The 12102-nt window shown below is 47.8% G+C and overlaps 3 protein-coding genes across 10 annotated transcripts in view; 1 reads left to right on the forward strand and 2 right to left on the reverse strand.

The window, feature by feature from the left end:
• The window catches only part of CNOT1 (CCR4-NOT transcription complex subunit 1), a 103518-nt gene extending 100518 nt beyond the window's left edge, over window positions 1-3000 (forward strand). For all 6 annotated transcript variants that reach the window (XM_047834785.1, XM_047834788.1, XM_047834787.1 and 3 more), the window contains exons 46-49: window positions 570-750; window positions 1305-1437; window positions 2369-2503; window positions 2658-3000. In XM_047834785.1, the coding sequence (XP_047690741.1) occupies window positions 570-750; window positions 1305-1437; window positions 2369-2503; window positions 2658-2736 (528 nt within the window). In that variant the 3' untranslated portion in view covers window positions 2737-3000. The remainder of the gene's footprint in view (window positions 1-569; window positions 751-1304; window positions 1438-2368; window positions 2504-2657) is intronic.
• A 187-nt stretch (window positions 3001-3187) lies between these two features.
• On the reverse strand, window positions 3188-8494 carry SETD6 (SET domain containing 6, protein lysine methyltransferase). Its single transcript, XM_047834792.1, has 9 exons — window positions 8403-8494; window positions 8070-8168; window positions 7852-7996; window positions 7632-7773; window positions 7302-7496; window positions 7051-7171; window positions 5436-5616; window positions 5119-5261; window positions 3188-4967 (listed from the first exon to the last, which is right to left on the reverse strand). The coding sequence occupies exons 1-9, from the start codon at window positions 8427-8429 to the stop codon at window positions 4662-4664; spliced, it is 1359 nt and encodes a 452-aa protein (XP_047690748.1). The 5' UTR covers window positions 8430-8494; the 3' UTR covers window positions 3188-4661.
• Window positions 8495-9595: 1101 nt separating this feature from the next.
• NDRG4 (NDRG family member 4) overlaps window positions 9596-12102 on the reverse strand; it is a 43506-nt gene continuing 40999 nt past the window's right edge. For all 3 annotated transcript variants that reach the window (XM_047836308.1, XM_047836306.1, XM_047836307.1), the window contains one exon: window positions 9596-11773. In XM_047836308.1, coding sequence (XP_047692264.1) covers window positions 11619-11773 — 155 coding nt within the window. In that variant the 3' untranslated portion in view covers window positions 9596-11618. The remainder of the gene's footprint in view (window positions 11774-12102) is intronic.

The raw sequence follows: 12102 nt of genomic DNA on the forward strand, positions 1-12102 counted from the left end.
ACGAACCATGAGATCATGGCCCAAACCAAAGTTGGACACTCAACCAGCTGAGCCACCCAGGCTCCTCCCACACCCCATGATTGTTCTTAATAAGGGGATTCTGTCTTAGTTTGCTGTTTTAGAAAAGGACTTGAAATCATGTGGTCTTTCCACACCAGAGTACCACTTTTCCCTCTCTCTAGATTATTTTTTTCTTCAAGATTTTAAGAATGCCCCATACCCAACATGGGGCTTGAATTCACAACCCTGTGATCAGGAGTCACACACTCCACCAACTGAGCCAGCCAGGCACCCCTCCCAATATTTTTTATCATTGAGATAATAGACTGACTTTATAAACTGTACTTTTTTGCTGGCACCTGTTAAAGCTTTGCCTTCCTGTTACTGACACAACCACCCATAGACAGATGTGTTATTTGTTCAGTAACCTCACAAAGTCAAGTAAATTTCTAAAAGTTAAATCCCAAAGAACACTGAGAGCAGTTCATCTTTTCTATGAAGGCGTAAAAAGGGTTTAGAAATAGTGAGTCCTCTATGAAATTAAGGAGTTTTCTGTTTTGTTCATTTAGGTATCCAATGAACCTGGTAATCGTTACAACCTCCAGCTCATCAATGCACTGGTGCTCTATGTAGGGACTCAGGCCATTGCACACATCCACAACAAGGGTAGCACGCCATCAATGAGCACGATCACCCACTCGGCTCACATGGACATCTTCCAGAACCTGGCTGTGGACTTGGACACTGAAGGTGAGTGAAACTAGCCAATTCTCAGAGTTAAGTTCTCTGTACTGTTTGCCACAGTCTGGTCATAGAAATACTTTGTCATAATAGGCATATAATATTTTGTTAGTCTGTTTATGGCTCTGGCTATTTTCTTTTTTTGGGTGGTGGGGAAACTCTTGCCGTGAGTGTATAGTGGAGTTTTCCAGAGGCTACAGGAAACAATACTGGAGCAGACTGAACACAGGATTAGAAGAATCCAGCTGTCTTCTATTAAATGACAGTAAATAGATCTGTGAAATTAGGGATATTCTTCCCTGATTTTGGGGGGGGGGGCCGGGGAATGCTTTTATTAACATGTATTAATATGCAGGGTATCTGTTTTTAAATATTTCTAAAAATTGTAATGTGGAAAATAAAAATATCTCCCAGAAGTGGAAACCTGAGAACCACTGGTTGAAACTAAAGGACACGGGAAAGGCCAGGATCCCAAATCCAAACCCTAGCCACTCAGAATGATGTCTTTTTGCCTTGGCCTCTCAGAGCAAGTCTTTAATAAAGTTTGTTTTCTGAATTTCTAGGTCGATATCTCTTTTTGAATGCAATTGCAAATCAGCTGCGGTACCCAAATAGCCACACTCACTACTTCAGCTGCACCATGCTGTACCTTTTTGCAGAGGCCAACACTGAAGCTATCCAAGAACAGATTACAAGGTAAGGGAGAAGTTTTTTGGATGATTCTCAATGGTTGCCTCTTCCCCTTAACTTATGCATCGACTGTGTTTTCTGTGCACTGTTCGTTGAGATCTTCTTTGTGTCCATTTAAAATCTCTTTTACATGTGGGATATGGGATACAGTAGTGAACAAAATGTACATTGATTCCTACCCTGGTAATTAGTCTGATGGACACAGAATTACAAGTAGAGAATTGCAAATCATAATCATTGCTAAAATAAAAAGGTTTTGACAAAAGGTATAGGTATCTTGATTGAAAATCAAGTTTCTCTCAGATGGTAGCGATAACATTTTTATCCAGAGTCCAGAATTCACATAGGCCTATTGAAAGGCATTTTGTTAAAGAGTTTGGGCTTTTTCCTTCATCCTCTAGGTTGAAAGGTTTGAAGGAGAAATAGAGGATTGTACTTGGCGTTTTCCTAATGATAAACTACACCAGAGATTAGGCAATGGGTGGATTCTGGTGAGAGAGATACACATTTTAAAAACTGGACCAGACTTTAAAAACTTGTCCCTTCACCTAATAGTTTGTATATTACAGTATCGCATTAAATAGTATCCTTATTTTCACACATACCCAGGTAGTATTAGAATTCATTTCTTTTCACTGGTTGTGCATTCCTTAAGTAGCTTTCTGTGAGCCATGTAATCTGATACTGTTATCCTTTAACTTAGAAAAACTAGATTTGTATCCTGCCTCTTCCAGTTAGCCTAGAAGACTAATTCAGAATCCACCTGCATTAACTGCGATATATCGTTTAGACCTTAATCCACCTGTCTTCAGTAAAGCTAGTAACTTTTGCATGTAGTTTAGTAATCAAGGAGAAAAGATAGGAATAAAGGTAAAGGAGAAGTGTTCATAAATTTCTAGGTTTCTCTGTGCATTGACTCATCTTTTCTTCCCTTCAGGGTTCTCTTGGAACGGTTGATTGTAAATAGGCCACATCCTTGGGGTCTTCTTATTACCTTCATTGAGCTGATTAAAAATCCAGCGTTTAAGTTCTGGAACCATGAATTTGTACACTGTGCCCCAGAAATTGAAAAGTGAGTTCAAAGTGATTTGTCTAAGAATGAAACAGATGATGGCTCTAGCTAGGGTGGGTGATTAAGAGGGTAATAATAGCCAGAGCTAATGTGACACAAGGGATTGCCAGGCCTCAAGTTTTATCACAAACTTGTGATTGTCTCTATTTTTCAGGTTATTCCAGTCGGTTGCACAGTGCTGCATGGGACAGAAGCAGGCTCAGCAAGTAATGGAAGGGACAGGTGCCAGTTAGATGGAACTGCATCTCTGCTGTAAATGTGTCAGCCTGGAGGTCCCACTGCACCAAGTTCATAAACTGGCTGAAGAATCCTTTCAGCTCTTCCTGACTTTCCCAGCCCTTTGGTTCTCGGGTACCTGCCCCAATTACTGTTTGGGTCAGCTTCCTGTGTATGTGGGCACGTTCCAAAGTTTAAATGCATTTTTTTGACTCTTGGCCAAAATTTAGAAGATGCTGTGAATATCATTTTGAACTTGTGTAAATATATGAAAGAGAAAACTTTTGTCTGGAACTTCTTGGGTTTGTGCAAAATGTGTCCAAGGCAAGTAGATAAACTTGGTACCTGCCCAGCTTGTAACTGAAAAGGCTGCTGATGCCATCCACTTGTCTGGGGACAGAACAATACAGCTCCATGTCTTCTGACATTCCTGGTGTCCCAAAGAATAGCAAAAAAAGCCAGTTTAAATATTGTGTAACTTATTTTTTTAATGTGGACAGGGGACCTTGAAAATCACAAAGTTGTTAAAAATGTGTATGTGCTACTATTTGGTATGCTTAGGGGACATGGGAAGAGCTCACAATTGAGATCCCATGGGTTTTTGTTTTGCCTCTTCCCCAAATCTAAAGCCGACTGCTGGGAGAGCATCATTTTCTCATTTCTACTGGAGAACCTGCCCCCTTAGGCCCTGCAAGATGCAGTCAGCTCTTTTTATAACGTAAAACCGGACCAGGCCTAAAAGTGCCCCTTTCTTTCTTCTGATCCTTGTAAATTGTGGGAAAGGGAACTAATAGTGTATGAATTGCCCTTCCCCCTTATCCCAGTAAATAGCCCTATATAGGCTATGTTGAACAACAACAAAGTCAAAAGGACCAATACAGCCCCTTTTGTAAGCATTTTGAATGTTTTGTAAATGTATTGGTCCACGTGTTGTATTTTGTAGCCTTTCTAGTTCCTGGGCTCTAGCTCCCATTACTTGTATGTGTATGCATACTGTAGTCAAAACATTAAAGTCATGACACACACATGACTCCACTGTGCCTTTCTCAGTAGTAGCAGCAGCCAGTGCTGATGGTGAGGAAAGTGGACAACCCAGCCTCGCAGAGCCTGTTGCCAAAGGGAAACGTCACTTCTTGCTGCATGGTAGATCACTTACATGAACCTGGCATCTTTAAACAAGCAAGGAAGTGAATTTTGTAGTGTTTCAGCAGTAGAAAAATCATTGGATCAGGTTTCTATGGTTAAATAATTACAAAACATTTTTCATACCCTTTGTCCCCATGGAGTTTTGATAATATATCACATATACCTACTTGTTTTAAAAAGTTTTTAAAATTTACACTATTTAAAATAAAATATACCTTAATAACTCAAGTTTTATGGCCACAGAGGACAAAAAGTTCAAGACTCAACAGCAGAAATCTTAATGGGGCTTGAATGTCATTGGTGGCTTAGGGTTTCTTCCCTTACCGGTGGGCTGTGCCATGTAGAGGAAACTTCAGACTCCTGAGGAAGTACAGTAGTTGTTGAGTGCCAGTGCCATATCATACCCTCTAACAGAAAATGAAGTCTTGGAGTGGGGGGGATGCTTGCTCAAAACAGACCCAGGTCTACCTTCAAAGTCCATGTTGTTATTAAATGCTAGACTACAACAGGAACCTATTACTATCACATTTCTTCTAACCTTTGGTTCAGACTGAGAACAAAACAGCTATAAAATCCACTGATCTTAGTAACAGCAATCTGCAAGTCTGCTGTACCCAGTCCTTAAACAGGTCACCCTTATCTCAGTTACCCCTAGCACACCACCTTTGTTACTTTTCCTGTTGGTATTTATTAAAGGAAAAGCAAAAGACCCAGATTTTCCTTTTTTTCAAGCATCAATGAATGCGAGCTTAGAATAAAGTTCTTATGGATGGTCTTTCAGGCAACAGGGAACCTGCTAACTTGTCAGTTCCAACAACTGGTGTAAGATCATCTTCTGACCATAGCGAACCTGCAAGGCCTGCTGTTCCCTCGAGCTGAGTTTGGTGTAGACCTCCTTGTTACTTAGTAAATCTTGTTCAGATTTTAAGTCTGTGGCATAGGTTTGCAGGGTCAACAAAACACTGTCCCGAAGCAGCTGTCTCCATGATGCTTTCAGCCTGGGGATATTTGTGACTGTCAAGCTCTCCTCTTCCCTTTTATCATCTCCCCATCCATCCTGGTCTTTAAACTCTCTGAACTCCTCAGCAGGCATGCATAGTACCTAGAAGCAATCATTGGGCCCTTTAATTTTGAATCGCTGAATTTAGAGAAAAGGCAGACCTATCTTGGCAGCATTTAAGTGTCCTCTCCCTCCATCCCACCTTTCCTCTTTCATGTAGTTCCAAATATTTCATCTATTCTCAGCCCTTTACCTTGAGTGTGGTGGTCAGTTCCTCTTCAGTGAGCACCTCCTCCCGCCCAATTACAAAGGCTCCCTCTTCCCCTACCATCTCCAGTTTGCATAAGAAATCCCAGCGTTCATACAGTAGGAGCCTTTCAGCTTCAACTTTTGTTCCTGTAGGTAGAAAAGCAATGTTGTGTAAGTCTCCATATACCCACCAGTTCATTTCTTCTTCCATCTACCCCACCCAGTCTACCAAAAAAGGGGCAACTGCTATTTAAGAGCACTTGGGGTGGGGACAGAGACACGTCCATCAGTGTAGTGTGCAAGACTTAATCCGACACTCACCCAGTAATGCTGCTTCACGAACTGTCACCATCTGAATGTCAGCTGTGTCATCCGTGTTGTCGGGATATGGTTCAACAAAACCATACATATGAATGAGTTGCCAATTAGCCATTTGTCCATAAGTGTTGAAAATTTCATGGCCTTTAGGAATGGGCTGAGTGGCCACCATCCGAAGACAATTCTGGGGTGGAAGGGAGAAGCTGGGACTAAGCCCTTCCCTGGCCAACCCACGAAGATAATTTCTGTTTTAGGAAAAGCCTCCGGTGGGTGCAGTTCAGCAATGGGACTGATGATACACTTTCCAACATTCTACCTTTTTAGTTCCTGTTAAGATCCTGTACAGGCATACCTCAGACTGTCCAGGTTCAGTTCCAGAGCACCACAAAAGAGCAAATAATGTTAAAAGACAAAAAACCAAAAACAAAAGCCAACTTAAATGAATTTTATGGCTTCCCAGTGCATATAAAAGTGATGTTTATGGGGTGCCTGGGTGGCTCAACTGGTTAAGTGTCTGACTTTGGCTCAGGTCGTGACCTCACCTCATGGTTCATGCATTTGAGGCCCAAGTTGGGCTTTGCACTTACACTGTGGAGCCTGCCATGGATTCTGTGTCTCCCTCTCTACCCCTCCGCAGCTCACGTACTCTCTCTCAAAAATAAACATAACGTTTAAAAGATTTTTGATAAAGCTTATGCCATACTGTAGTCTATTAAGTGTTCAACAGTATTACCTCCTAAAGAACAGAAAAATGGGCTTTTCTTGCTAAAAAAAAATGCTAATCACTGTCTGAGCTTTCAGTGAGTTGTAACTGCTGGGATGAGATCACCAGAACAAATATAGCAACAATGGAAAACTTTGAAATCCTGCAATTCTTGCAGTTACAATTCTTCCAAAAGTATGACACAGACATGAAGCAAGTACTGTTAAAAAAGCGGCACTGACGGACTTGCTCAACACAGGGTTGCCACAGACGTTCAACCTGTAAATGCAGTATCTGAAGTATAATAGAACAAGGTATGCCTGTACAGTAGGATGAAAGGGGTAAAAGTCGCTGGGTTTTAAAATTGAACAATTAAACCAAGATCAAAGTAGAAATGGCAGATAGAGGCAAAAATTAAAAAATAGCCATTTCCTAAATTTTGATTCCATAAACTTGGATCTGATCTTGCAACTTTCCACATAGCAAATGGAATTGATATACCCTTGATATCAAGTTAGATTTGACCTATGACCATTCCCCTTTCCTCCCTCTTCTTTCCCCAAAGTAGTGACAGTATATCTGACCCAGGCTGCTGTCCACTGGGCCCCAACACGATCTTGGTTCACTGGCACTGCACAGAGGAGCCAACCAACCTCTAGCACCAAGTAAATGGCAGTAGCTTATTACAGAATTAACAACTTTCTCTGCGGGTTTTGAAGTTTTGTGTTCTACTTCGTTGGAATACGCAAACTCAAAGTACATAACAGAAGAACTTCACCTACACAGTTTTAGCCTAAGGAGAATGGAGCCCACCGAGCCCAACTGTCAGGGCAGCATCAACGACCAGCACTGGTTTGAATCAAATGCCTGATCATCAGTGCACATAATAACAATAACTGAGAGGGATCCACTCACTGGAGAGTATTCTAGATTGGCATTATGATTGGCTAAGTGGTTTAGTATGTCTGCAGCAGGCACCATCAAAGGGGAGTTTGGCTCCTTTTCATCCTCCTCTTCCTCCAGTGGTTCCTGAAAGCTGCCACAGAGAGAACTTTGCTAAAGCCCAGGGTAGGGTGAGAGACTGGGGTGTGGTTCACTGTTCTTTCCCCTCTCATCCCTCAACTGAGATCTAAAGAAAGGAGTCCTTCAAGGTTCGGCTCACTGACCTGTACGCCATCACAAGAGCCACGAGCTGGTGGTAGAGTTCCAGGGAGCGAACCCTGGGGCTGAAAAGATCCGGGTGGGCTTCCATGAACGGCAATACGATGGAATAGTATTCGCTGCGGATGTTGGCCAAGTCCTTCTCCACCGCCTCGGGTACGCCCGTGCCCTGCAGCAATCGCCGACGCTCCTCCTCAGGCCTGCGGTGACACCCCAGCCAGGCTCCCTTCACACACCCTACCGGGACTAGCGCTCGTGGCCCGGTCCCCGGGCCAGGGCGGAGCGAGCCGCGAGGCTACGGGGCCGGTGCTCCCCGCCCCCACCAAGGCTCTCACCAGAACATCGGGTGCTCCAAGCGGCCTAGCTCCGGCCACATCGCAAAGTAAGGGCTCCAGGGCGAGGCCGGGGCCTGCAGCTCGTGCAGCAGCGCCAGCAGCAGCGGCACCCAGCCCGACTGGCTCTGCAGCGCGCCTCGCTCTGAGAGAGACACAGAGGTGAGAGCACCGGCGCGGCCCCGCGGCACGCCTCCCCGTCGCACCCCGCCAGCGCACCCACCTTGCTCCAGCAGGCCGCCGATGGAGCAGGTGTGCTGCGACAGGAGCGCGGCCCGCGGCACGGCAAACAGCAGCTCCCCGGGCTGCACGCTCTCCCGGGCCACCATGCCGTAGCCGGCCACCGTGCCCTGCCGGCTCACCGCCACCTGAGCAGGGGGAGCGGTGGGTCAGGGCTGGACTGCGCCCCAGCCGCGTCCGCCCGCACCCCCGCCTCCTCACCTTGGGACTCAGCTCCAGCCCCACCCGCCGGCACCAGCTCAGGAAGCCGGCCACAGGGTCCGGGTCCGGGTCCGCGTCGCCTCCCACAGGCCCCGCCACCTGAAACGAGCCAGCGCGGTGGAGACGGTCCGCCCAGGAGAACGCGCGGGAAGCGGGAAGGCATCGCAGCGTGCGCGCGGAGAGAAGTTAGCTCTGGGTGGGGGAGGGGACGAGGAGGGCGGCCAGGGACGTGCGCTAGGGAGCCGCAGGGACGCGCGGGACCGCACTGCGGGCGGGGTAGGGGCGAGCCGCAAGGGAGACGGGCAGGCCCCGCTCCGGCCCCCCGCAACTTACCCGCCGGCGCTTTGCCCTGGTCGCCATGGCGGAGGGCGCGCGACCCAGCCGCTCAGAAGCTTCGCGCTAGCGCTTCCGGCGTCCGGGAAAAGGCCTCTCGGGGGCGGGGCCACAGGCCCCGCCCCGGCGCCACGTGACGCTCGCCTCCTGATCCACGCGGAGGACGAGTGGGGATTTGCACCTGGTCAAATCATTCTTCCTGAGCACATCCTGTGGAGCCCGAGTGTCCCCAGTTGGGTTTAAGTCGGGTCCGTTAAGGCGTGTCTCTGTGGAGCCTCGAGCCTGGTTCTGAGCCAGCCACAACTCTCCCCTTCGGTCTCTATGAGCTGAGACATTTCGGAATGGAAGTCCGGGTAAAGAACAAAACTCCCTTTTTCCCGGTACCAACCAAGGCTGTCAGCGCACCCAGGTGGGCGACCAGCCTGCCTTCCTGATCTCGAGTCTCCGTTAGCTACGGTCATCTAACCGTTTTACACGGAGCAGGTTGTCAATGTGCGTGCGTGCGTTTCGGAGTGTGGTGGGTCAGGTTGTGTGTGTTTCCGAGGGGCAGGGGGAGGGTTCCCAGAAGTAGAATAACCCGCCTCTGCCCGCACTCGCCAGTATATCCGTTTGTCATCATTTGCATAGCACATGGTGGGTTTTATTTTTATTTAGATGCTTCTTTATTAGTTGACACATAGCAGGTATGCAATTATGTATTTATTGAGTAAATGAGTGAATGAGTCCGAAATGGTGGTTAAAACCTGGGAAAGTAGCATGCTGTTAAGTAAATGAAGCATTGAATAGAGAGTGTTTTGAAGCCAAACAATGCCAAAGTCAGTTCTCAGCTTTACAATATTATTAGGGTAAATTCCTTCTCCTGAGGCTCCGTTTCCTCAGCTGTGAAACTAATATCTACCCTATGGAATTAATGTAAGAATTGACAAGATAATGTGATCAGAACAGGAAATAGGTGGGGCACATGGCTGGATCAAAGTCGGTAGAGCAGACGACTCTGAATCTTGGGATCTGATTTCAGGGTCCTGAGTTCAAGCCCCAGGGTGGGGGTAGAGTTAAAAAAGAAAAAAGAACCAGAAATAGAAACATGGATGGACACTCCTACATATGCAACCCCATCTAAACCTCAAGAAGCACCAGCCTCAATGCTGCCTTCTCACGAGCTTCCTATGATGGGCCTGGTGTCACCACACTCAAAAAATTCTTCTTAGTTTATTAGTTTTCCAGACACTTAACTCTTAATACTTTGACAAGGGTTTTTATTTGTTTTACATTTTGTCGTCTCAAAGTTTCATGACATCAGCCACCAGAATACACAAAATTAGGTTCTTCGCTTTATATAGACACGAAAATAATAAATTCCATTAAAAGTTCACTTTGACCAAAGAGACAACCTCCGATGGAAAACCACACGCAGGAAGACCCAATATACATATATATATATATATAATGTATAGATATTTATAGATATCTTATCTGAAAGAAGACAGAAAAAAAAATCCAAGATTTGCAGCGCTATCTACAGTTAAGAGGGATTAATTCTACCAGCTTTTCAAACAGTCACATTTGATATTCAAAGGAAGCACGTGAGTGAATAGAACTGGGGACAGACTAACACTCCACCAGGCTCTAGAGCAGTCTAGTAATGGCTTAAGATTCTAGAAGGGGGTGATATGTGCAGAAATGTGGATGCAGGTGTCCTCTCAGCCTCAGAGCACCCCACATGCAACTGTCCCCTCCATAGCACTGCCTTTATCATTGCTCTTTTACTTGTTTTAGAGTTTGTGGCAATTGATTTAGGCTCCAAGACAAGTGGCTCCTGTTTCTGGGCCAGGAGATTCTCCCTGATGGTGCAGGTGGGTTGGATGTCTGTGGCTCAGTCCTGGGCTTCAGGTGAAAGGAGGGGACTGGGGTACATGGAGAGCCTTTCTCCTCTGCCTGGACCTTGTTCTCTTTTGGAACCTCCACCTCCCACCCCAGGACCCAGCAAGCCCCAGCCCAAGCCACTCCAACAGTCCTGAGATGGTGATGTGGTCCTGCAGAAGTCTCACTACCTTAGACCATTTCTTTCCAGATAAAATCTCTTCTTGCTTAGTGATGCCCACATAAAATGTTGGCATAGCTTGACCAGAACTCTCCCTAACAACACCATGTTTCTGGTGGCCTTGGACACACTGCTGCTGATTGGGTTGTCCTCCATGGAACGTGGGAACAAAAGAGGGGGTCTGCTGGGAATCTCAGCCACCACTGTCTCTAGTCACATACTGGCTCCTGAAGGCAGACACCGTGAAGTTCTCAGGGGTGCATCCGACCTTCATGGGCTACCCCAGCATTTAAGTTCAGCCCCCAAGTCAGGCCCCTATGGAGATACAGGATCAGGTGACTTTCTACCTCAGGGCCTTGGCTCAGACATGGGACAGGGCCACGAGGTGGTGGAGTGTGTGGGCTGGGACAGTCTGTGGGGTTCCTGCCTGTAAGGTCCTCTGTGTTTGGTCTTCCTGGAGCAGAGAAACCCTGTTCAGCCCCTGCCTGCCTGTCTGCCTGGCCCTACATCACCAGGCTAGCCCAGAGAGCACCAGGAAAACTGCTGCCTGGTCAGAGCGCCCCCTTGTGGCTATGGTTCAGATGATTGTCACATGTGCAAAAGACAGAAACAGATGTGCTTGGTGGGGGAGATGGGGAGAAAGGGGCCTGCAGAGCTCCAGGGCCCCTACCTCCTAGTGCTCCCCTGTGGTGTCTCCTGTCACCCCGGTGCCTGAGCTGGACCCCATGCTCCTGCTGTACCAGCACACCACCTCAAAACCCCATCCCATCTTCAAACCTGCCCTGCCCATGGGGGTCATCCCATGCTTTCTTCAGTCCAGGATATTACCCTGGATCCTGCCCAGAGAAGGACTTGAACTCTTTCCTTAGCAGATCCCCTTCCTCCCTGAGCCCCGCCCAGACCGTGGGGAGTTGGAAGAGGGGCCTAAGTCAGCCAAGTTAACAAGGTGAGTGAGGTGGGGGTGGGGAGGAGCGAGCCTCTCAAACCATCTGGAGACCGTTCTGCTGCAGCATCTAGGATGAATCCCCTCACGTTTTTAACAAAAGAGAAGTGAACCCATTTCCTCCCCCGGCCTTCACAAAAATAAACTAAAGGGAAAATGAGCCGGCGCGAGGATGCCAGTGGGACGTCGATGCGGGCGGGGGCAGGTGGGCATCTCTGCCAGGCTAGGGGCTTCAACAGGACACCTCCATGGTGTGATTGACCTGGCCCAGCCCCTCGCTGCTCTCCGAGTGGGTGCAGGCCTGCGGGCGGCTGCCATCCACCGAACCGGCACTGGTGAGCGACGCGGTACGAGAGCGGGCGAGGCGGGTCATGCTGGCCGAGGGCACTGTGGGCAGAGATGGGAACGGGCATGAGGACTGGCAGGCGGGTCTGGGCGCCAGCAGGCAGGAGAAGGGTTGACACAAGCAAAGCGGCAAGACCCGTTTTTCCAATGGCACAGAGGCCCCTCCCAAGCCAGGGCTCTGGCACCTACTCCATCAAGCCGGAGGCATGCAGCACCAGTGAGTGAATGAGCCAAAGAGGGGGGGACCGGGCACCCCGCAGAGGCCAGCGGGACCCAGCTCACAACAGCTGGCCAGAGCTATGGCCAGAATGGGGTCACTGCCCGGGTACCCCTGAGCTGCTACAGGGACGGGACAGAATTCCAGCGATGCC

This window comes from Prionailurus viverrinus, chromosome E2 (genome assembly GCF_022837055.1).
Source record: "Prionailurus viverrinus isolate Anna chromosome E2, UM_Priviv_1.0, whole genome shotgun sequence".
NCBI classification, from domain to species: domain Eukaryota; kingdom Metazoa; phylum Chordata; class Mammalia; order Carnivora; family Felidae; genus Prionailurus; species Prionailurus viverrinus.